This window comes from Hyposmocoma kahamanoa, unplaced genomic scaffold (assembly GCF_003589595.1).
Source record: "Hyposmocoma kahamanoa isolate Upper Pololo Valley unplaced genomic scaffold, ASM358959v1 63, whole genome shotgun sequence".
NCBI classification, from domain to species: domain Eukaryota; kingdom Metazoa; phylum Arthropoda; class Insecta; order Lepidoptera; family Cosmopterigidae; genus Hyposmocoma; species Hyposmocoma kahamanoa.
In genome coordinates this window covers 15841888-15867826 of record NW_020653851.1, presented here as the reverse complement: position 1 = coordinate 15867826, position 25939 = coordinate 15841888, and the positions used below count along the sequence as shown (strand labels likewise).

At 35.2% G+C, this 25939-nt stretch overlaps 1 protein-coding gene across 1 annotated transcript in view; it reads left to right on the top strand.

The window, feature by feature from the left end:
- Nucleotides 1–20952: 20952 nt before the first annotated feature.
- The window catches only part of LOC113230197 (monocarboxylate transporter 9-like), a 19599-nt gene continuing 14612 nt past the window's right edge, over nt 20953–25939 (top strand). Inside the window, exons 1-2 of the mRNA XM_026464005.1 lie at nt 20953–21049; nt 25270–25463. Coding sequence (XP_026319790.1) covers nt 25347–25463 — 117 coding nt within the window. The 5' untranslated portion in view covers nt 20953–21049; nt 25270–25346. The remainder of the gene's footprint in view (nt 21050–25269; nt 25464–25939) is intronic.

Sequence of the window (25939 nt, the reverse complement as noted above, 5' to 3'; positions counted from 1 at the left end):
ATTTCTATTCGTACGCCTTGCCAGGGCTACTCCCTGGAGGTGGATGGAATTAATTACGGATTGTGACTTGTTATTACATGCCTCCTAAAGGTCTTAATTAAAAATAGTTACATAGTAAGGGATGTAATCGCATAGTAGGTCTCGGATCTGCTATTCCTGTTCACACACCTTGCCAGGGCTACTCTCTGGGGGTGGATGAAATTAATTGCGGATTGTGACTTGGTTATTACAAACCTACAACGGTCTTAATTACACATATTACTTAATAAGGAATGTAATGGTGTATTCAGTCGTATATCTGTCATTTCTATTCATGCTCCTTGCCAGGGCTACAATCTGGAGGTGGTTCGAATTAATTATGGATTGTGATTTACTATTGCATACCTACCAACAAATTTTAGATACATTTAAAGTATTAATGCTTATCTATCTTATCCTCCAATATGAAGTTTTAACATTATGGCATAATTATAATATAGATTTGAGTGCTCATTTAAGAATTCTGGATAATTTGTGCCGTTATTTTTATTGTATTCTTTGTTCAATAGTTTAAATATTATGTCGTATCAAACTACAATGCAGAAACATAATATGTAGGTACATTATCATCTTATTAGACTTGTTACTAACCAAATCAATCAGTTTCAGCTATGGAGAGAGATCCCAACATGAGTTCTCAAAGGTCTGAAACGAATGACAATGGAGAATCTAATAGAGATCTTCATGACCCAGGAGCTCCCAGGTACGAGGGTCGGGGTTCAAGTCGAATATGTAACCCAGGAGCACCCAGGTACGAGGGTCGGGGTTCAAGTCGAATATGTAACCCAGGAGCACCCAGGTACGAGGGTCGGGGTTCAAGTCGAATCTGTAACCCAGGAGTGCCCAGGTCAGAGGGCCGGGGTCTAGATAATAGCATTCATGATCCAGGAGTACCCAGCCAGGGTCAGGGTCAAAATGCACTTGATTTATCGCAGCATTATAAGGAGCCAAACGTAAACGTACCACGAGGAAGGCGCCGCAACAGAGGCGGTTCTTCAGAGAGGTGGTGTAGAAGGCGTCGTAGTACTTCTTCTGAGGACTCTGGTGAGCGATACTATTCTGCTACTAAACGATCGAGACCGTCTAAGTCTAAAGATAATGATATTTTGGATAAGGTGTTATCTATTTTAAATCAAGTCAAGAGTTCAGATAAACCCAAGTTGACATTTAATACAAATGTTATACCTGAATTTGATCCAATGTGTAAAGAGCAAACTGCATTAACGTGGATAACCAAGGTTGAAGAATGTGCAGAAATTTACGGGTGGGATGATAAAGAAACTATACATTACGCGTTGCCAAAATTAACGGGGGTTGCTAAATCTTGGTACCAAGGTTTACCAACATTACTATTCACTTGGCCAGAATGGAAAAAGAAAATAATTGAATCCTTTCCCTGTCGCGAGGATTATGCTGAGCTCTTGACCGAAATGTTAACTAAGAGAGTTAAGTATGGCGAATCATTGGAGCACTATTACTATGCGAAGGTTAACCTGCTAAATAGATGTAAAATTTATAAGAAAAAAAACGGTGGACTGTATCTTATATGGCTTAGAAGACCGTGCTGTAAAAGTAGGTGCTCAGGCTGCTCAATTCACTGAGCCTGAACAGGTCCTTAAATATTTTAGATCTGTAAAAGTAGGACAGAATAGGGATAGAGACCCTCGAGATTCTTCACGAATTCGTATTGATCGCAAAACATTTACAACATTTAAGCCAGGTACATCAAAAGAAAACGGCATTACGTGTTACAATTGTAGTGAACTCGGGCATCGTAGCTCTAAATGCAACAAACCTCCAGAAAAATGTACATTTTGTGAAAAATTAGGGCATCTTGCTGTTCATTGCTTCAAGAATAAGTCTAAGGAGTCAGGAGCGGATCAAGGATAGGAATGAGGAACAAGTCGCAAAATTAAGCGTTGATGACGCAAATGATAAGTATATAATTGACGTCAAGATTAATGATACACCTGTTAAATGTCACGTTGATCTAGGCAGTCAATGCTCACTAATCAAACAAAGCACATCAAAAGAACTTGACCTTGAAGTCACTGTCCCTAAGGATCTACCTGTGCTAAGGGGAATTGGGGCCAATTTGATAGCACCGGTAGGGATGTCGGTGTGTTTAGTTGAAGTACAGAATATTAAAGAAACTGTGAACATGTATATTGTCGAAGATTTTGTTATTCATCAACCAGTTTTACTGGGACACTCCTTTACTGAAAAGCCAGATATTACTATAACGAAGACTCCGACCGAACTCATATTTAATAGAATTATCCCAGACAAAATTCATTTAACAGTCAATAAACAAATTGACATTCCTAATAATTCAGTAAGACCCGTGGCCGTTGTTTCTCATTCACAATTGACCGGTTCCGTTCTTGTAGATGGTTCTTTGCGAGGACCTGAAGGTAAAGAATATTACATCCTTCCGGGTCAATACGAGCTTAAACAAGGTTCTAGTACACTGTTGGTTTTCAATGTGTCACCTCGAACTATTGCTATCAATAAAGATTTTCTTATGACTCGAGCTTTCTTCAAAGAAAGCTTGCATGATAGGCTTGGAATTCTAGATACCTGTAGTGTTTCGTTCAGTGTAAATGAATTGGATCAATCAATAAACTGTGGTGATAAACTGAACGACGAGGAACGTGTACAGTTGCAACAACTACTTTCAAGTCACAACGATTGTTTTTTGGATAGTCTTAATAATCTCGGTTTCACTAAAGCGACAGAAATGGTTATTGAACTTGATGACTCGCAACCAGTTGTATATCGTCCTTATCGAATGTCTGTCGCTGAGAGAGCGTTAGTTAGGACTATGGTACAGGAGATGCTTGATAGTGGTATTGTTAGGGAATCCTCCTCGCCTTATGCGAATCCCATAGTCTTGGTTCAAAAGAAGACTGGAGACAAACGCTTATGCGTTGACTACCGGGCTTTAAATCGCAAAACTAAAAAGGATCATTACCCACTCCCCCTTGTTGAAGACCAATTAGACGTGGTGGCCGGTAATACTTTATTTACTTCTCTTGATTTGGCGTCTGGGTATTACCAAATACCCATTGCAGAGGAATCGCGGCACAAAACAGCGTTTGTAACCCCTGACGGTCAGTTTGAATACAATCGCAAGCCTTTTGGGCTAGTCAATGCCCCTTCTGTCTCCCAGAGAACAATTAATAAAATATTATCAGAAGCTAAAATTAAATATGCCATTGTTTATATGGACGACATACTTATTCCATCAAAAAACGTATCAGAGGGGTTGCAAAGGCTGGAAGAAGTCCTTAAATTGTTAAGGCAAGGTAGACTCACTTGAAACTTAGCAAGTGTCATTTCTTTCAAAACATCATAGATTTTCTCGGATTCGAAGTTAGTGCTGAAGGCATTCGTCCTGGATCTAGGAAAATAGACGCAGTATCAAAATTTCCCAAACCCAATAATCAACATGAACTAAGACAGTTTTTAGGCTTGTCGGGGTTTTTCCGCCATTTTATTAAAGGTTACGCCATATTGGCATCCCCTCTTACCGATCTCCTAAAAAAAGAACATTCCTTGGACATGGGGAGATATTCAAAACAAGGCCTTTACTGATTTAAAGACGCTACTAACTCAACGTCCTTTACTTGCGCTATATGATCCTACTGCAGAAACTCAACTTCATACTGACGCCAGCAAGGAGGGTGTAGCCGGTATCTTACTTCAATGTAATGCTAGTGGAGTTTTTCAACCAGTTTCACATTTCAGTCTAAAAACCACACACGATGACCGTAAACTCCACTCGTATGAGCTCGAAACATTAGCCGTTGTAGCGTCATTAAATAGATTTAGAGTATATTTAATTGGCGTACCGTTTAAGATCCTCACTGGCTGTAATGCTCTTAGATTTACTCTAACGAAACGCGACGTAATTCCGCGAATTGCACGATGGTGGGTCCAATTACAGGAATACGATTGCTGTATTGAGTATAGGCCTGGGCCCCGAATGACACATGTCGATGCATTGAGCCGCAACCCTGTCGACTGTGGGGAATTAGAATCTCACGTTCTAGATGTACTTGCCTTACAAGAACCCGAACAGAATTGGATAACCACCGTTCAATGTGCAGATGATGAAGTAAAGTCTATTAAAGAAACTCTAAGTTATCCTGAATCCGAACAAGTAGCCGAACTATGCAAAAATTATAAGCTTAAAAACGGTCGTGTATATCGAATTATCGGCGAGGAACTTAAATGGCTTGTACCTAAGGGCGTCCGTTGGCAAATTGAAAAAAAGAACCACAATGACGTGGGTCATTGCGGGTTTGAAAAAACTCTTCAACGCATTCGGAAACATTATTGGTTTGCCAAAATGAGGCGCTTCACAAAAAAGTATGTTTCGTCTTGCTTAGAGCGTGCGCATCACAAAGCACCTGGAGGTAAGCGAGAGGATGAGCTCCACCCCATAGACAAAGTCAGCATACCTTTCCATACACTTCACGCTGATCATCTCGGTCCATTTGTAAAAAGTAAAAAAGGAAATTGTTATCTTTTAGTAATGGTCGATGGTTTTTTCTAAATTCGTTAACATAACCCCAGTCAAAAATACGAAATCCATCACTAGTATAAAAGCAGTTAAAGATGCTGAAAGGTTCAATAAAAGTAGAAAACCCGCTAAACAGTATAGCGAGGGTGACTTGGTACGTGTAGAAAGGCAAGTTCCTCATGACGGTAAATCCCAGAAGCTTGTAATTAAATATCATATCGTATAGTGAAAGTGCTCCCTAATGACAGGTTTTTGATAGAAAATACCCCTCTGACACGTAGACATGGTCGACGCTATGAAAATATAGTAGCGATAGATAAACTACAGCCTTGGATGAGTTTTAATAGGGACTTAACATTTAGTGACACAGAAAGTGGTGACAGCGAACGTGATTAGATGATTTATATAAGTAATCCAATATGTATTTAAAAAAAATGTAATTTGTGTTTTCATTATAATTGTTACCTTTGAATTATTATGTTAATAGTATACCTGTATCGACAATCTCTCGAACACTTGTTATATAATAAGAATTTGTTGTAAGAATCGTCTAAAAATCTTGATTTTTAAATGTAAGTTCAAGCGACCGTATTATGTATTTACTAATTTAAATTGTTTAATGTAATTAATAATACAAATTATTCCTTTCATTGAAAATGTATTTAGTTCATACCCTAGAATAAAGTTTACATTCTCTAACATATTTACTTGGTTATGTATCTAGATGTAAATGTTTTGTTGCATAAGCGAAGGGACTCGCATCAAACAGGATGGCCGAGCTGTAAGCGACATATTAGACACATAAATAATTTTGTCCTATTGTAATTATATTTTTGTAATATTAGAGCACTATTTATATTAAAGAGTATATTTGGTCATGAGTATTGTTTCCGTTGCTACATTGTTAGGTTGGTAGCGCCAGTAGCTTTAGTTGATGGCGCCACAATACACTATATTGGTGGCGCCAAAAATGCAGCCCTACCAAAAAGCTCCCACCATACTGCTAACGTTTCTTAATTTGTGATACTCGATTGCTCGACATTCTGTTTGTTGGAGTCTCAGAGGACAGTGCCTCTCATCTTGCTTTACCGTGCTATTTTATCATGCAAAGTGTATAATTGTAATAAGTCTTCATATCAATAAACGAAGAACACAAGGAGTTGGAATTTTATTTCTGAAACTTCCTAATAGTATGCATATAAAATATAATATTTTTCGAATATTATAATACATTTTTGTAACGGATTCCAAAATGCATAATTCGTCTCATGTCAAATGGTAATAATTACTTGTAAACTTTATAAAATAATAAACTACCTTTTGCGTACACTATCTATTATTCGAGTTGTAGTTCCAGTTTTATCAGTTGTACATTTTAAAACGAGGAATTTACTGAATACTAATTAAGTACTAAATGGTCACAAGCGTACAACACATCGCCGTGTGAATTCGCCTTGTAATGGGTCAACCGTTTCGGACACATTGTGTATGGCATTTTCAATCTGATGTTTGTGGACGACTTAACCTTTATTACTGATTTAAAAAAAAAGAATAAAGTGAATTCGGGTAAGTATTTTTTAGTCTATATGAACCCGTAAATCTTACAAAAATTAAACGATCTTTAGCCGGCTTTGTTATAAGCAATAATGATTCGTTTACTGATAGAATTTAGTAGTAATAGAGCTCCCCCAAGCAGCACATTCATATCTAAATATATACTATAAGATATCTAATAGAATTTAATTCGATTGAATATTTTAAGAGTTCAAAGTCCCTCAAAATATTTCGAAGAAGGTTTCTAGATAATTTCAAGTAAAAGTGGGTACAATTTTATTAGTAAATCACAAGAGTGCTTTGAGAAACTATCTGTAGGTAGTCTTAAGAATGATTCTTATCTTTTTTCTCAAGTAACCCTTCTAGAATGCTACAAGACCATTTGTAGAATGTAGACAGCTTTTATTTAGTATTGTAGACAGTTTTTAGATTCTATGATAGTTTTCTTAGTAATGCTATTTTAAAACAATAATACTAAAGCGTTACAAATATAAGACGCAATTCTCTTTAATACTAATAGATTTCAAGTTTAATGGCTTACAAAATACAAACCATCAAAATTGCAACATGGCGAAATGAGATATAATATTTCTGACTTATTCGCGCAATGTTTAATCGGTTAGAAAGCGCGAATTGACGTGCGACTTGAAATACATTGTGAAAAGTGATGTAAAACCTGTCATAAAAGTAATGCGCTCGCTAAATTTTAAATATTTATGTATAAAATATAAACTTAATAAAAATACAGTTATCGGTTTTCGGTTTTAAATATTTATACATAGCTTAAATGTACAAAATAACTCACAAAACAAACCATTTCCAAGAGATTCTAGGCTTCTTCAAGCTAATTTCAACCTAGATTTACTTTTTAAAAAGAAAAGAAATTTATCTCGGCTGCTTGATAGTCTCTTTAAAAATTAAAATGGCAATAACAATTTAAAGCTTTTTTCAAAACACTGTTGGAGCATTTTGTCTATAGCTTTATCTATAGAAAACCTTTAGAATACGAAAAGATGACTTTTACTTGCTTTAGTGTAGTTGATCTTGTAGAAGAATATTCACTCCTATGAATCTTTTATGATTGTCTACAAAACGCGATGTTTTAAGCGATTTTTTATTTTGACAGTATTACAAAACCTTTATAAAAGTTATAGGGAATAGTGAGCGTATAAAAAAGCAATAAAAAACTTTTCAAAATACTAGGTCAAAAAACAATTTTAAAAATCCAATTTGTCGCAAAAAAACGTTATTCTGTATAATTATATGGAATGTGTTATATATGACTAGAAATGTGGATAAATTCCCTATCATATAAATATAAGGAATATTTTAATGACATATCTAACTCATGTTGGAAGAAATAAAATTTTCATTACAAAATTGAGGTTATTTCTTCACGGGAACCACATTTCACACAATGATTTCACTGTATTCTATTGATAGACGGCGCAATACACATACACAACATTGAATTACAGTAGTTTACGCGCTCATTTCAATTGTTTTTAACATTTCAGAACACGAAATTTTTGCACAATGTTTATTTATTCAACAAACAAAATTACCGGCTCGAATTACGACTATTGTATCCAACGTTGCCAATTTGTGGGGAATTCCCCAAATTGTGGGAAATTTCAACTAGATTTGAGATTTTGTGGGGATTGGGGCTATGTGAGGAAAATGTGGGGATTCTAACATTTTATCATTTTGTTATCAATTGCTGATGCATCGCTAGTAATATCGTTACTGTTAGAAACACTGTGATGGTATATCCATGTGTTTTTCAACATCGCACATCCCTCGTATTATTAACTAGCCGCTTAAATAGAATTATTATAAGAGCACTTGGTTCTGAATTGTAAAATTAGCAGTCGGTGCGTGTTGAGTTCGCGATTCTTTTTCCGCTTAAGCCGGTCCCTTTTACTTCCACACCACAACTTACCACTTGCCAACTTTAAATAACTCATTGATTCATTGATTATTTCTAACATTAACATAGTGTAACCAAATGCACAATAAATAATCAATTTACTTAATTTTGTAAGGCAAAGAAAAATGTTCTTTTTTTCATTACTGATTACAGATTAAGGAGAAGAAAGAGAGAAATAAGTCTATAAGAACAATTTCTTTTTTCTAAAACCATTTATAGAGAACTATTATCTAAATCTGTACCATATTAAGACTGTTTATTGATATAACAGTTTTAAGGCGTATAAAGTGTGCTCCTTGGGCCTTCAAGAGTTCATCTAGGAAAATACTGCCACCTTACTTATTCTTGCCGCCAAGCAGTAATGTCAGCATTACTGTGTTCCGGATTTGAAGGGTAAGGGTGCTCGTGAAATTACAGGCACATGAGACTTGTCAACTTATGTCTCAGGGTGACAGGCGCAGTGGCAGTGCCCCTTAGTTCTTTGCGACTTAAAGCTCTGAGTGGCACTGCAAATGTTATGGACAGGCGTGTTAATTAATACCAGGGTTAGGTGTTCATCCTGTAACTTGCCATAATTAAATCGTAAGTGATTAATACTTTTTAAATAAGCGAACTTAAGAGTTGTTTCATTCATTAAAATATTACGTGTTTGTATATCGGAGCTGCGTAAAAGTTGTTTATTTAAATACACAATTCCAATGAAAATGAAAACTTCCTATTTGCGACGGAATAATTATTATTGGCGACACCGACATCATTGTGATGATTCATTTACATATTATCTGTATCATTCATTACATTCCTTTCATTCATTTGTTTGTTAATTACGTAATATTTGTATATTTCGCCCACTTGGTGTAATAAGACCACATCTGCAAAACAGAGGTTTAAGATTCTATTAACGAAATTAGTCTACATTTTTTATGCTTGAATAGGGAAGCTATCAAATTACATATTACACATAATTTGTTTTCATTTTTATGACACTAAGTAACGAGATGAAGTAGTTGTACGCTTGGCAGTAAGAGACGCGTCTGTCCATAACATTCGCAGTGCTGCTCAAAATTTTAAGTCGCAAAGATCTGCGGGGCACTTACACTGCGCCTATCACCCTGATACGTAAGTAGACAAGTCTCATGTGCGGAACGCAGCAATGCTCACATTTGATGCTTGGCGGCAGAAATAGGTAAGGTAAGAAATAAAATAGAACTCTTTCACAAAGAACTCTACTGCTACTATAGTGTGTTTCATGTGACTCGTATTATTTTTCTTTCGTTCTTTCACATGTGATGTGTCAATCACTTTTGACGTATGATCACATGTGGCTTTATTATTACCAAGGATACGATTTATTAAATTCTATATGTATTGTACAGTCAACAGCACATTAAGCTATACACTTTTGATCGAATGTCACCTTCAGCGCCACGGAACAAGATCCGTCTATGTACAGCTTGATGTGCTGCCGTTTGTACATAGTCAAACAGGGACGGAGAGCGATGGGAAGCATTTGAGATGTGGTGCTGGAGAACAATAAAGGCAATTAGTTGGACGGAAAGAAAAACCAATGAGGAGGTGCTAAAAATAGTTGACAAGTTCCATGTCCCTGTAATTTTCCCAGCACCTTAAATCGTATCAGGAAATTAAACTTAGGCCGATGAATAGAGATGGTTGTTAATTACTCCACCGATGAGACCCTAACAAGAAAGTTAAATATTCTATCTTGATTCTTGATTTGTTATTTTTTATTTTCCTTGAACATCAACACAAAATAGATAATTTAATACCGCTAAAAATAATATCAAAGAACGTTTTTGTACTCATATTAGAACTACACTGTCAGTGAGCAATTGCAAAATATTCAAAGCACGTCTTTCAGTTCCACATGGCTCCACTGACCCAGTGGTTGAACGTTTAAACTGTCAACATGAAACACGCAGACGGTTCAACTTTAATGTAAACTGTTGAGACATCAGAATAACGCTAAATTATTCCCTTCTCTTGGTGATTTGATATTCCTAGAATAGAACAGATGTATTTTTGACAGGTTGTTAAATTATATGGTGTACTTTTTTCACGAAATTACTGATGGAGGATATATACGTCTTAAAGAATCTTTTTGAATCATATGCAATTGGTCCTACCGGAAATCTAAGTGCTAACCGCTTGTAAGACTTGTGTAGGCCGTCAAATATTGGACCCGTTGTCAACCGTGAGTCGGATGGAAGCTGGCACAGAAAAAAAACGCGAGATTGAATTTTAATAGAACATCATATTACTATAATTACTGTTTTTTCACTTCGATCAACTATAACTTGAAAAAAAATTTAATATTAAATTTAGCAGAACAAACTTAGGTTGTTACTTTTGGCCCATATGTGATTCTTTCAATTTGTCGTCATGGATAAAACGGCCTATTCCACTAGTCCCTACCAGCTATCCCCCCTGGAGAGGATAAGTAACATGCAATAGTAAAATGACGGAAGCCAACTTTGTGTTGTTATTGTGGTAACCACTTCCGAGATATGACGCAAAAATTCATTGACGTTGTAGTATTGTATCATTGGAAACTCTAAAATTAAACAATCATGTTAGGGTAAGGGAGTTACCACACTTATTAACGCGGAACCAGCTTGAGCCAGTTGGCTAAAGCTTTATGTCCATGCAATAAGAGCAAAAAAGACGTTGCGGGATGCATTTCTGCTGAACCACTTTTTTATATAAAATGCTTTTTTCCAATCAATTTTTTCCTTGTCAATATGTGTGTCGAATTCCTAAAAAATCGACATCAAAGTTTTGTGAAATTACATCTATTTACCAAGTTTTATTCAAACCTGTCAACGGCAAATCCAATAAACCAGATTCATCTGCTAATTGCCTCCCTCGGAGAAGGAATATTTTCTTCAAATTTGAATGGGACCACTACAGTGGTAACCCCTTTCTAACAAAAGAAGAATAATCGAAATAAGTTCACACATAAAAATATACATTTGATCTTTTTTTTATGTCAGTTAAGGCGAGTCATCGATTAAGAAGCGATTATGATGATTAAGAAGCAGAAAAAATGTTTTGCTAGATCAAATGATTCAGGTATTTACATTTAGTAAATACGGTCTTATAAAAAATATATGATATACCTAAGGATATTGTTTAAAGAACCTGCTAATTCGTTATACGATAGGATCTACTTTACCCGAACATACAAAATCCAGAAAACGGGCTAAAATGAAAATCTATAACGAATTATTTAAGAATAAAATATCTGACTTTGTACATAATTATTATATGGAGACATTCTTCTTTAAGTACTACAGAGAACCTGCAAAATTTTTATTTTCAACTGAAGCCTTATAGTTATTAAATTCACATTTATCCCAAAACTTGGAAATTGCCCAGCGGTTTAACGACATGTCACGCCGCCCGCTGCCCTTCAGTCGCCATCGGGCGCTTGTCAACGTCAAATTTGTGTCAGTTTTCTCCGCCTGTTCTTATTTTATTATTAATTTTAAGCGCGCGGATTGCAGGACGCGAGAGGCGCCCCCCCACACCTCACCTCCTAAAATCTAGGCTCGCATTCAAATACTTCGCCTTGACAAGACATACAATTTGACAAAAAGGCCCTAATAATCGGTAATTTTTTTTGATATACAACATATCACTGCCTATATACGATAACGCAATATGGCAGAATAGAATACTACGACTGAACGACGCAAACAGTGAGTAAAGCGCTCATCTTCTTATGTCAAGCAAAAAAAGGGTGCTTTAATTACGATAAAGTTTTGCTTAGGTTGCTCATCGCTGTATGCTTAGTTCGAAATCGTAATATTCTGCAATATTGTATACAAAGCCAATGATATTTAAGATTTTGGTACCACATAACTAAAGCGAACGGCTATGGGGCAGAATTCCCTATCTGCAGATTTATTCCCTGAACGCTATATCTTGGGCCATTGCAAGGCGAGAGTCAATAGGCATTATTTTGTCGACCTCATCGTCAGTGTCCATCAGGTGGTGAAAAAAAGATTACTAATATAAAATTTCGCAAAATCATAAAAAAATATTATTTCACCAGTAAAACATATTCACTGTGTTAGTTACAACAAACAAACATATTTTTTTTGCACATCCTCATAGCCCCGCACTAGGGAAACCCTGTATCGCGGGTGTCATGTACACACACATAGACAATCACAAATTACACTCAAACTTACAAGAGAAATAAATATTTCTCCCGGCACTCGGGATCTATGCGTGGCAGTCGGTATGGTAACCGTTCGGCCACAGAGGCAGTTATAAATTATTACTGTGCATTTGTGAGTAAACACACAAATACCTATGTTCCAAACCGTGAAAAATTTGTTTTGACACGCCGGAAATTACATCCTAACTTACATCGCTTGAAATTTATAAAAGAATAGATATATATTTTACCGTCTAAGATGTTTTCATAACAAAGGAATTATACGCATCAAGGAACCAGTCACAGTACGATTAAATTTAATATTTCGTCAACAACCCTGTTGCCCCGGGCAACTGTCCACATCGTCGATTGACATGGTTGTCCATGTATTTAAACGTATTGCTTGTTACGTTTCTTGTCTGTGTATTGTCTAACATACCCTCCATGGTGTTTATGAAACTAGAAAACGGACACTGGCAGAATTGAGACTAATTTATTACTATTTCTCTTGTGAGTTTGGATGTAATTTGTGGTTGTCTATGTGTGTGTTCATGGCACTCGCGCATCGATTATATAAACAGAAATAGAGACCAAATGTCATTTAATTTGTTTGAAAACTATTCTGCCAAATCATTACGGTGACAACTGCGCTCCGATAGACCAGCCCGAATTCGAAATAATTGACGGGTGGCCTGACTGCAGCTTTGTTATAATGGACGAAAATAGAAAAATTTCATATTTAATATTTAATTACTGATGAAATGTGATTCGTTTGTTTTGTAATTGATGTTTTGATGTTTTTCCCACACCACCGAATGGAACAGCCCCCATTGTTGGAGATATTATCTTTATTACAATAAACATGATCCTATATAGGTATAAACACAGGTCAGTTGTTGGCGCTGTACCATTTCAGCTTTCTAATTTGTGATTTCAGCGCAAACGAGAGGTGATATTTAATGTTAGTTTCAAAAGCCATTCGTTAAAAAATCATATAAATAATGATTTCTATGCTTTATCAGCGAACGGTTCAATCGGTTTACGATATTTTCATACCCTTGACATAAAAAAGTTACATGTGGTCATAAGCCAAAAATGCTTTTATGACATGAAAATCATAAAAATGATACGAACTACATGAAACAAATTATGTATATATGAAATTTTATAACTCTCCTATTTGAGAGTCGATAAAACCACAAATGGCATTGGTTGATTCCGCATAACGGTGAAAGTGTTGAATCAATTACTTTGGAAAAAATATATAGTATAATTGAGGATATACACTCATTACTATATGGCGTGAAAACACGATTCCCAAAATTTTCACGATAGAAAAAAACGCACACTTATCCCGAAATTTTACAAGAAAACCGCTGTATTGAAGGTATTTCACATATACTAATGATTTTTTTATATCAACTGAACTAAATAGAACACGTTTCATATACGATATACATTTTTTAAATGGCTTTAATGTAGTTTGTAAAAAAATTCATTCTGAAATAAAGCCAGAGAGAGCCACTCAACCCAAGCAAAATGTACCGTACCAGTACCAGGGCAATGGAATTCAATTTATGGATCACTACTTACAATACCTAGACTAGAACCGGAAATCGAACCCTCATCCTCCACATTCAACATCGTCTATGCAAGGACTTTTTCGCTTTGTTTAAAATTGTAATAAAAACCAGGGATTACACTTCAGTATTTAGAATTAACGCAATCCCGTATCTGGTGGTATCCGAAAAGTATAGTCAACGACTTTTGAGAAGCGAGACCCAAAAACTAATAACCGACTTCAAAAAAAGTAGGTTCTTAATTCGATTGTAATTTTGTATATAGGTATGTTACGCGATAACTGCGGCATTTGTGAATCAATTGTGATGATTCTTTTTTGTTAGAAAGAGCGTGCCTCAGTATTGGTCCCATTTAAATTTTAAGAAAATATTCCACCTCTAAGGGTGGCAAATTAGGGAATGAATCCGGTTTCGCACACTTGCCAGTAATTGATTTCAATAAAACTTGGTAAATAGATGTACTTTTGAGGTCGATTTTTTTATAAGACAACTAAAACTATAGTTGTCAATTTGTTGCCCTTACGTTTTTAGTTTAACTTTTTACAATGAAGGTAATGATACTCGTAACAAAATTGGGGGAATCTTAATTTACCAACAAGAAGTACTCTTGATAACCTTTTCAACTGTTACCCAATACTGTTATCAACTTTACTGGTGTATAAATCAGGAAGTTATTATTACTAACTGGTACGTATTATTTAGTCGCAGTAGAGCTCCTTATGAAAGAGTTCGTCCTGTACTGCCACTTTATCCATTTCTGCCGCCAAGCTTGTAATGTAATTATTGCGTTCCAGTTTTTAAGGGTAAGAGTGCTGGTGTAATTACAGGCACATGGGACTTGTAAGCTTATGTCTCAAGGTGACTCACTGGCAGTGCCCCACCTCAGGTCTTTGCGATTTAAAGTTCAAATGGCAGTGGAACTGCTTCGGATAGGCACGTCGTTTACCATCAGGCGCACAAAATGTTATTTATTTATTTTATTTAATTTATTTTTCGTATAGTTCGTCCCGTCACTTGGTATGATAAAAAATTACAATATAAAACATTCCTAATGTGTGATTTTTGTCAGTTTAAAAATGTCGAAATATATAGAAAATATTTAAAATACCAAGTTTACAATTATTTCCTTTTTTTTGTTATACATTTAAATTGTTATAATAAAAAGTCAACTCGTTCTATAAATTTTGCGGTTTAGAAAAATATATTTATATATATATTTATATATAGAGAAAATCAATTTAAAAAAATTACAAAACTGAAAACGAAGACATTTGCTTTTCTTACGCACAAATTTACATTTTGCGGCGTAAAGTGCATTACTAAGTAAGTTCACGTTAGAAAAGCGTTGTCGATTGTAATCATCAATCCTTATGCGCTCCACTGCTTTGCATGTGGGTTTTATTGATACTTTGACTTCGTCGGTGGCGTAACTATTTGGACTATGGGCGCTGGATGCGGAGGCCCCGGGTTCGATTCCCGTTAGAAGCAATTTGGGAAATCTAAATTGGTTTTGGTCTGGGTGTCCTGGGTAAATTCCGCTGTTCATTGTACAGATAATTCTCTAGTTTGGTGTGGTTGTCTGGCACATTAAAAAAAAACATTAACATGAAATTTGAAGAATTTCGTACGCAGCTTCTGGAAATGTCCGGGTCTGGAAATGACCACAAGTCTATACGGCTATCTGGAAATGTCTATGACTGGGCATGTTCACCGTCTTGTTCTAAAATCTTATCACCACTTTAAAAAAACATAGGTAATAAAAATGTAGGTATCACGTATGCAAGGCATGTAAGTGTTAAAACATACAATGTAAATTTTGCGTATTTTCCCAGAAATGTAGCTATAATTTTTGTATTCTTGAATGCATCACAGTATATTTACTCAAATATTTTGTACGCCGGTAAAAATATATATTAAAATGTCATTAAGAAAGAAGGTATCCAAAATATTAACCTTAGAACTAAGTCCATACTCACATACATATGGTACCACGATTTCGTTTAACTGAGTAAACGATTATTTTATGGGGAACTGTATACGTTTTTACAATAAGAGTCTGAAGCATATAACGTCTGCTTAAAGGTAAAACCACATAATTGACATTTTCCACAAAAAATCTCCAAATTATGTACCTATTGTAAGAAAATCACCATTTTTCTGCGGATAAAACTCTTATTCACTTTATACCTTTTTTTGTTGTTGAGTTTCACGTGCAGAAAGATAGTGATTTTTAAATTAAAGATTTTATGTTTAAAAAGTCACTTATGTGGTTTAATCTTTTAACAGACGATATTAAAATTATCATTTCCTAAGTTTAAAACTTTAAAAGTATTTTAATCGAAAATTCATATTACAAAATTTCAAGACTACGTGTTGGATAAAGATAGGTGTATGGAAAGACGACATGGCTCTAGATTCCGCACAAATTGTAGTCAAAGTGTATTCCATAGCATTTAAGTTTATTCGAAAAGAGTAACTCCTAGATTTTCTTGCTCGTTCTGCATAGGGAAGTCTGCACAATGAATGAAGTATGTAGCTTAAAAAATTGCTATTTCAAGTGTAAATTTATTTAGAAAGTTAATAAGCGACAAAGGTTGAATATTAGGACAGGACGTAAATATTTTAAAACAGTCGTTAAAACTCAAAAACCTTGTCCCCTGAAAAAAATTTTCGAAATGTCGCTAACGCCCTTTCTACGAAACACCGCATTGTTATTAATAATATTTTCGCACCTTATACACGTGTACAATCGAATCTATTACATTTAAAACTAATTTCTTTATCACGTATGAATTTATTATCGCTTTGCGTGCGTTACGCCGATAATATGAATGTCCATTGATGGTCGTGCATTCACAGTGGACGGACGTTACTATTAACTCTGTGACACATTAATGGGAGTGTGTCTTCGAAATATTGTGAATGTTAAACATAATAATTCTGTTTCCATTGTTTTTACTGATGTTACACTTATGAGCACCTAGTATTTACACTTTAGGTAAGAACTGTTTTTTTATTTTTTATTACAGTCATGGTTTTAATTTATATCTATCATTGAAATGTTATTATAGGTGAAAGGTGGATTTAGTTTTAGTGGAGAGCGATGTTTTTATTGAAAATAGAAAATATTATGTCTAGATTTGGCTGGGATGGTGCCCTAAATAAGGGCAACAATGCCGGTCGCCTCGTAATGCATTAAATTATTTTCCATTTTGATACAATTCAAACCTTACCTATTTTCTCAATATAAAAAAAATTTGGTAAAATGAAACATGTTGCATTACAATCTTATAACAATAATTCATCATCCAACATTTTGTAGAAACAATATATGGTCGCCTTACTGTTAAAACCGTCTATGTTTACTTTTTACAATTATACAGGAAAGGGAAAAAAACCTTCCTAAATATTGTATTTTGTACATAAAACATGAGGTTTTGAAGTTTATCTACAGATATTTTGTAATCACAGCAGACATATGAAGTTTTAACAGGCAATGTACTGAGTTTTTTATACTTTATTAGCTAAAAATAAAAGATTTTGTAAAATAGTGGAGATAATAAAAAAAGTTTTAATAATAGTAATAAAATAATATCTAGATAATTATAACTTTTTTTATTGCAAAAACCAACGTCTAAAGTTTGCTTATCAGCTTTTTTATTGGAATGACATCTGTTTGCCAAGTTTTATTGAAATCGGTTAACAGAAAGTGCGCGAAACCGGATTCATCCCTTAGTTTGCCACCCTTAGAGGTGTAATAGTTTCTTCAAATACAAATGGGACCAATACTGAGATACCCTCTTTCCAAAAAATAAAAATTAATCAGCAAAATCGGTTCACAAATGCCAAAAATAATGTTCAAAAATAGGGCCAAAAAAAAAAAACGAAAAACAGTCGGAACTTATTTGTTCACTATCTGAATTTTATGTTTGCGATGTTTCGATAAAATTAACATACACAGAGAAATATCCAGTATAGCCTAATTCAATATTGACCCAGAGATATCAATTTAGTTTACTTTAGGTTACGTAAACCAGCACCCCACCGGTTGAAGTCCTCCAGTCTCAAAAAAAATATTTTTAGTCCTTATTTTGTGAAAAAATCTTTTTTGTAATAAAAATATATATGATCTAGCTTTTAAACGGCAGTGGTTGACAAGAACAAGCAAATTTGTTAGGGATCGCCACGTACCGCTGCTGCACGCAAATAGAACCTTAAGGTGGTAACGTGTCTATTTTGGTAATAGTACATAGTATCGTTAGCTGCGTAATGATTTCACGGAACACGTAGAAATGTGTACGGGAAAATGACATCATTATGATAATGATCTAACGTATTATATAAAACTAAGTAAACAGCGAGTATTTATTTTATATTTTGATTTCTTTTTTGTTACGATTTTTTTCCGTGAGGATTTACCAATCGTTGAAAGGTACTCGCCAATTGTTGCCCAGGGTGCACCACACGTACAGGAAAGGAATGGCACGTCGTGTGTCCCACTGCTGGGCACTGGTCTCCCTCTGAGGAGGGGGTTTGGACCATAGTCCGCCATACCGGCTCAATGCGGGTTGGTGACTTTACACTTTGACTCCATGGATTGTGAACCTTCTTTGAGGAGTTGTTTCACAATACCTACAGGTCTTTTTTTAGGTGTTAAGGTTTTTACGGATATTAAAATAAAAAGTTAGAAATGTAAGAAATTATTAGAAATGTTCGAAAACTTTTTAGATTGACGCTTGAGTCACATGCTAAGTATCTAACAAAACTATTTGAAAAATCTTCTGGATTTTATTTTATCAACAATTCATGTAATATCCGATGTGCACTAGTTATTCAGTTGCTTGTTATCATTTTTACGTACAGTAATTGAACAAACCTTCATAGACAACAAACCTTCCAAAAAATTAAACAAAAGTTCTTTATTGCCATTGTTGTTCTTAGCTGATCGATTTTTTGACTTACATTCTCTTTTCTTCATCAAAAACGGCATTCTGTTTGTTTATTATTGTCACTTCTTCAGAAAATATGTATACTTAATATATTTTTCACGACGCTGCTGGATGAGGAAGTCTTGTGATCGATTTCCGGTAGGACCAATTTGGGAAACGAACTTTTCTAAATTAGCGCAATTTTCACGTTTTAGGATGAATGTGCATTTAATTACTATTGGGATTCACTTGAAAACTAAAATTTTGCAGGTTCGCTCTAGTACTTAAAAAGAAATATCTCCATTATAAAAATTATATGTAAAGTCAGATATTTTATTCCTAAATAATTTGTTTTAGACTTTTATTTTACCCTGTTTTCGGGATTATACATGCACGGATAAAGTACATCCTATCCTGTAACAAATTAGCACATTCTTTGGGCAATAATTTAGGTTATTTGTAGTATGGTTTTAGTTAGTTATTTGTAGTATTTAGTATCAGTATAGCTACTTGAGAAAGAGTTCATCCAGGGTAGTACTAGTAGTACCTTCATCATTTCTGCCACCAAGCAGTAGTCAGCATTATTGTGTTCCAGTTTTGAAGGGTAAGTAAGGGTGCTGGTAAAATAATCACATTGATTCCACTTACTTATTAAGCTAAATTACATTAAAATATTCAAGACCCAACCTACGTCCGCGAGGCCCACTTGCAATACCTTACTGACGCATTAATTATTCTAAAAATAGGTTCCTTGTACAGGCTTGTACACAATTTAATAATGAATATCAAGAAATTAATATATTTGACAATAAGCCATTCCAGTTCATTAAGTTTTATTTTATTAATATAATTAGTAATAGATCGTAGGAATCTCATTCTCAATCACATCATCATTCTTAGTGTTAGATCGATACAACAAACTAATAAAGTGATTTCCCATAACATAATTGAATATCATGGTGGTTGAACATCATGATATGCAATAAGTTTAAATTATAATTAACAGCGATTTACAATTTATTGCTTAGTGGTAATTATTATGTTAGTTGTTACCTGGTTATAGCTATGTACAAATTTGTTTATCCAACGTAACTTATTTTAAATATTAGCGGAAACTGTTTTATCCAATGTTTGTTTCATATACATATGTTAAAAATGAAATGTATTATATGCTGCTGTATATTTCCCAAATAAATCAAATAAGTAAAATCTATTGCTCTAGTACAAATAGTGCAAGGAATGCCTTAGTTTGAAACCAGGTAATTTATATACAGGTAATTTATATAACCAGGTATGGTGCCGGGCACATCATTGTTATTTCAATTATTTCTTTAAAAAATTCACAAACAGATGCACAGTTTGTAACGTTAACAAAACGATCTCTAGGGGTGAGTGAACTCTATATCTTGCAATACATTCCCTCATAACCATATGACCCGTATTTGCCCACTATAGTGATTCTGTACATGTTTTCGAGTGCGAAATAATGCACATTCTAATCTGATTACTAGGTGTCTATGTCTACACACTATTATACACACGCACGTATTATTGATAAATGTTTTATCAGGTTTGTAGTTGGTAAGTAGGTAGTAATGCGAGAGTAAGTGGACAAGTTGATAATGGTCCACCAAGGTCAACTTACCACGACCAATTGAGGACATCTTACGAAAGGTCAAGTCAACGGAACCCGTAAAGCACTGATATTATGTGCTGTAAGCCTAACTACCTATTATATTATACCATTGTTTATGATAGCCATGTAAGATATACGAATCTAGTTTCCATACTTACGCTCAATTAACCTTGTATTTTAGTAGCAGTAGAGCTCCTTGTGAAAGAGTTCGTCCAGGGTAGTACTACCACCTTACCTATTTCTGCCGCCAAACGGTAATGTTAGCATTACGGTGTTTTTTTTTTAACTATGTGTAATTAATACAGGTATATAATGACAAGTCCGTATTAATAATGTAGATTTTAACAGTTAGCGCTCAGTTACACGAAGAGAAAGATTTCGCGCGGCCGCCGCGCGGGGACCGCCCAGTTATCACGCCGTCATGTACATCAATGGCGAATCTGAATTCTAGTTACTTTTTTTACGCCGCGTAGACCAAATTCAAGCCAATCTCGCCTGCGTGCCCGGGAGGCTCATTTAAGTTAAAACGTAAAAACTACATAAATAGAGCATATTTTGCCATGACAGACGCACGCGGTCGCTGATCGGCGCCAACGCGGACTCCACTCGGCGACCGCGCGACGGCTGCTCGGAGTGAGCGCGATGAAATTCAAGTCGAATCTCATTCCGTAGTAAGAAACCTGTAATTAGTCATAATTATGCACGTATTAATAATGCCTGATTAATCAAATTGCCCGTAACATCAATATGGCCTTCTGTCACTGGATTGTAATAAAATTTTAATATAACTGGTATATAGTAACATTTTAATATAAATTTCTTATATTGTTACAACGAAACACTTTGAGTAAAGTAAAAGTTGCATCATTATCGGTCAAAGACCGTCAAAATGCAACATTTACTACACTGACATCACATTTGTACGTAGTGTCAGAATTATTTATCAAACGGTTATCATTTATTTCGATACCCTAGCCGAACTGCGGTAAGTAAACATTATATTACATAATGTATCAAAATATTTTGTTAACAGAAGTATAAACTATTCTAATTTTAAGTTGTTTTTGGCATATGGGTCAAATGTTCGCCTTATTCAAGCTATATGTTTATTATTTATCGGGGTTTTTTTAAGGTATTTCTTTAATATGACTATGGATATAGGACTCTTGCCTAGTGTTGTGTCATGGAAAAATGTCCATTTCGAAAAAAAATCATAATCGAGTTCTTAGGTTTTCGCGATTGTTACACATAGGAAATGAAACTATTTTTCCGGATTTAAATCGCGTATATTTGTTTTTTCAAACAAACCACAACCGTGACCAGTCAACCGTGACCATGGGACCTGTAAAGGGCCCGAAACGTCGGTTTGTTTGAAAAAACAAATATACGCGATTTAAATTCGGAAAAATAGTTTCATTTCCTAACCAAAAAATCATAATTTTCAGAAAAATAAATATTTATTCGGATATTTTTCCAATATTTTTCCTGTAATTTTCCACATTTAACATTAACACCTGTCAAAAGTTAAGGTTAGGTTGAGAAAATTTAGAGGTTTTTTTTTCGCTGCTGTCTAATCATTTTAAATCTCACTTTTTTATAGCTTGCTTTTACAACTACGATTTTATTTTGTAATTCACGCTGAATAAATTTTTAAAAGACATTTCTAAACGTAGAACATAATACAAGGCTTCGAAATTATAATTTTCCAATTTTTCAAAAATTTCCGGAAAAAATTCCACTATTTGAAATTTTTCGGAAAATTGCCCAACAAGTACTCTTGCCACGTTTATTGTCAAAAATTACAAGGACTTTAAATTTTTGTTTATGATATTTAGTGACGGGACGAACACCTCGTGCGCCTGATGGTAAACGGCACGCCTACCCATGACAGTGGCAGTGCGATTCAGAGCTTTAAATCGCAAATATCCGAGATGCACTGCTACTGCACCCGTAACCCTGGAACATAAGTTGACAAGTCCCATGTGCCTGTTTTGCACCAGCACCCTAACCCTTCAAACCGAGACGCACTAACGCTTACATTACTGATTGGCGGCAGAAATAAGTTAAGTGGCATTACTTCCCTGTACGAACTCTTTTACAAGGAGTTTGACTGTTATTAATTTATTGTATTGTTTAAATAAATAAGTAAAGTAATACAAAAAGTAAGACCATGCCCAGTTTGTTCAATAACCTTTGAACAAAAGAGTTATATGGCCAGAAGGAGGCTTTGGAAATATATCACGAACTACATACGTAGGCGTGAGAATTCTCTCTAAATTTCATTCATAAATATGCCTAAAACTCCCATTCTATCTCACCAAGTATATTAAAATATTTAGATGAATATTATTACTTTCGTTGTATATTCTATGCAGCGAAAAAGAGAAATGTTTACCAAAACAATAAAGTTAAAATAGCACTCAAGTATATTTTATTTACTCATTCATTCAAAATTAACCTACAGAGGTTTAGATAATGCGTTTATAAAAGCAGTTTTTTATGTTTGTAAAGGCACTGCACTTATAACTGCAGCTTTTAATTTTACAATTAAAACTATAATTAACTCGTTGCCGCTGATTATAAACCTTATTTAAGAACCATTAGCTCGTAATAATAATATAGGAAAAAATGGAGCAATTATCAGATTTAGGTATTCTTTTGTTATTTTTGCCCAAATCCTTTATTAACTTTGACCATAATAAAAAAAATCTTTTTAAAACTGTTCAAGGCCGTCCACCGCGAAAGTCCTGGTTTGAAGTGAGCACACTTTCTAGAAATACATTGGTCTTAGCTTTTAGACATCGTGCTGGCCACATTACCTCCATAGGTATAAGTTGTATCATCTAATAAAAAGGGAGCAATCAAAGTTATGTTCAATTTAATGGAATTTCACCATTATGTGGCTATTTATTAGAAGCCAATTTCAATAAGGAGATATATGGTAGGTTGGCGAGTCAAATGTTGTGTTGGGTTACCTGATGGCGAAGAGGGCTAAAACTCTATACTCATATGTCAGATCTTGCCTCTCACTACGAGGCTACCTGATAGTCATCACAAGGATAATAATAATAATAATAATAATAATAATAACGCTCACACTCAACATAGCCCCGCACTAGGGAAACCCTGTGTCGCGGGTGCCATGGACACACACACATAGACAACCACAAATTACACCCAAACTCACGAGAGAAATAAATGTAGGCCATACAAATATTTCTCCCGGCCCGGGAATCGAACCTGGGACCTCTGCGTGGCAGTCCGGCGTGGCAGTATGGTAACCGTTCGGCCACGGAGGCAGGATGACATTAACACCCGAGTGTTACAGACTTAATCAAAAACAAGATAAAATAATAATTTGGCTTTAAAAACATGACATGTCATCATTCAATTCTGATAAAAAGGATGACCTTTGAGCCACAAACGATACGATTTTATAAAAAACGATTTGATAAAATGCAGTAAGAGATACACTTGCCACCTTTATTGTCCACAAACTGGACCGTTTATGCAATATGCCTTATAGCTTACTGTACCAAATAAACAATAATTGTAATGAAAGAATCGATGAACGGTTGCACTTCAATCAAAAAGATGGTTCTCGACCTTTGAAACATTCTCCTGTGCATTAATGACCATTGCAGTAAATCCTCTCCTTTAGAGGAGTAGAACGTAATACCTTGCAATATATATAATGGGTAATGATGATAAATAATTCACCAAAAGTAAATGTTGAATTGCAGGAATCCACTGTCGTTACAAATGTTTTGTTGCCTTTAGTTCTTATATGCTTTTGTATTTATGACATTTTCTACAATAACCAATTTTAACTATTTATTTGTAAGGAATATCACGATACCTTGATATTCATATTATATTTTTGTAAAAATAATCCACTAGTTTGTTATTGTTATTACTGGTACAAAGACCGAACAAACACGATGAAAAATTCCTTCGATCCGACTGGAGACGAATCAGTGTTTCTGTGCTTAACCGGGTACCGTTCTTCCGACTTAGCTAAAGACAGCAGATTTTTTAAATAGCAGTAGAGTTCCTTGTGAAAGAGTTCGTCTAAGGAAGTACTGCCACCTTACTTATGTCTGCCGCGTTCCGGTTTTAAAGGGTAAGGGTTCTGGTGAAATTACAGGCACTTTGGATTTTTCCACTTACATTTCAAGGTGACGGGCCCAGTGGCAGTGCCCCTCAGATCTTTACGATTGCTCAGAGTGGTACTGCAACTTTACTGTTATGGACAGGCGTGTCGCTTTCTACCAAGCGCACCGGGGTTCATAACATCTGAACCATGGGTCGGTTTAAAGTTGCATCAGAACCCGAACGAGACAAATGCGAGTATCGTGTGATCCCGACGTCCCGTCACTTGGTCATCATCAAAAACAATCGTACAAATAACGCTACGGCAAAAAAGTCATTAAAAAGCAAAAAACAAAGATCTGCAACTGGCACAGAGAAAAATTCGTAAGATCCGCTAGTGCGTTCCGTGGCTTAGTTGGCATAGCATTTGACTCGGTTTGCTGGAAGGCACTTTGTATTAATAATTATTATAACAAAGTAGTGAAGTAAATTAACAAAAATAATTGAATATATTGGGTGGTCAAACACTTAATAACATTCAATAACTTAAAAATGTTACAAATTTCTCTATGTGCTTGTAGCGGATATTGATATTGGATTTTAACGGATTTTTTGCCATAGTGCCACTGTAAGAACTTATGAATCAATTCTAACATTTATTAGAAATCTCAAAATCGTAGACTAAAAAATTCTTAGCCTGATCTTGTGTTGAAGGGCTTATAAACTTTTTAAGATACGACATGTAAAAACGCAAACAATACTATCCAGTATCCAGTAAACATTTTTCTCTTTGTTTCAGAGAAGAAGGAGCTAAGGAAGCAATAATAGAACATGAACTCTAATTTATGAAGTTAATATCAATTAAGTGTAATAAAAATGACTAGAGTGGAGACAGACGCGTTGATAGCGCCGAAAGTTCAGACTAGGAAGAAATTAGTACCACCCGATGGAGGATGGGGCTGGATGGTACTGCTCGGGACTGGAATGTCCAATGTAAGTGAAAATACATTTGTTATTTCCTGTGTAAACTGTACCAATATTTGGCTACATTAACCATATTCGAGCGCTTCAGCACTAACCCAACTAGTAGTCGAAGTGGTTGCCATGACCGAACATGGACAGATTACGCAGTTACACACCTGTCCATAGTAGTTACAGTGCCACTCAGAGCTTTAAATTGCAAAGATCTGAGAGGTTTTACCGCTGTGCCCGTCACCCTAAGACATAAGGTGACAAATCCCATGTGCCCGTAATTTCACCAGCACCCTTACCCTTCAAAACCGGAACACAGTAATGCTGACATTACTGCTTGACGACAGAAATAGGTAAGGTGGCAATACTACTCTGGACGAACTGTTTTACAAGGAGCTCTAGTGCTACTAAAGTAGACGATGAAGATGATATTTATGGACTGTTATGTTAGAAGGACACTGACTTATCTGTCTTATTGCTCGTGGTTATAAATTTTG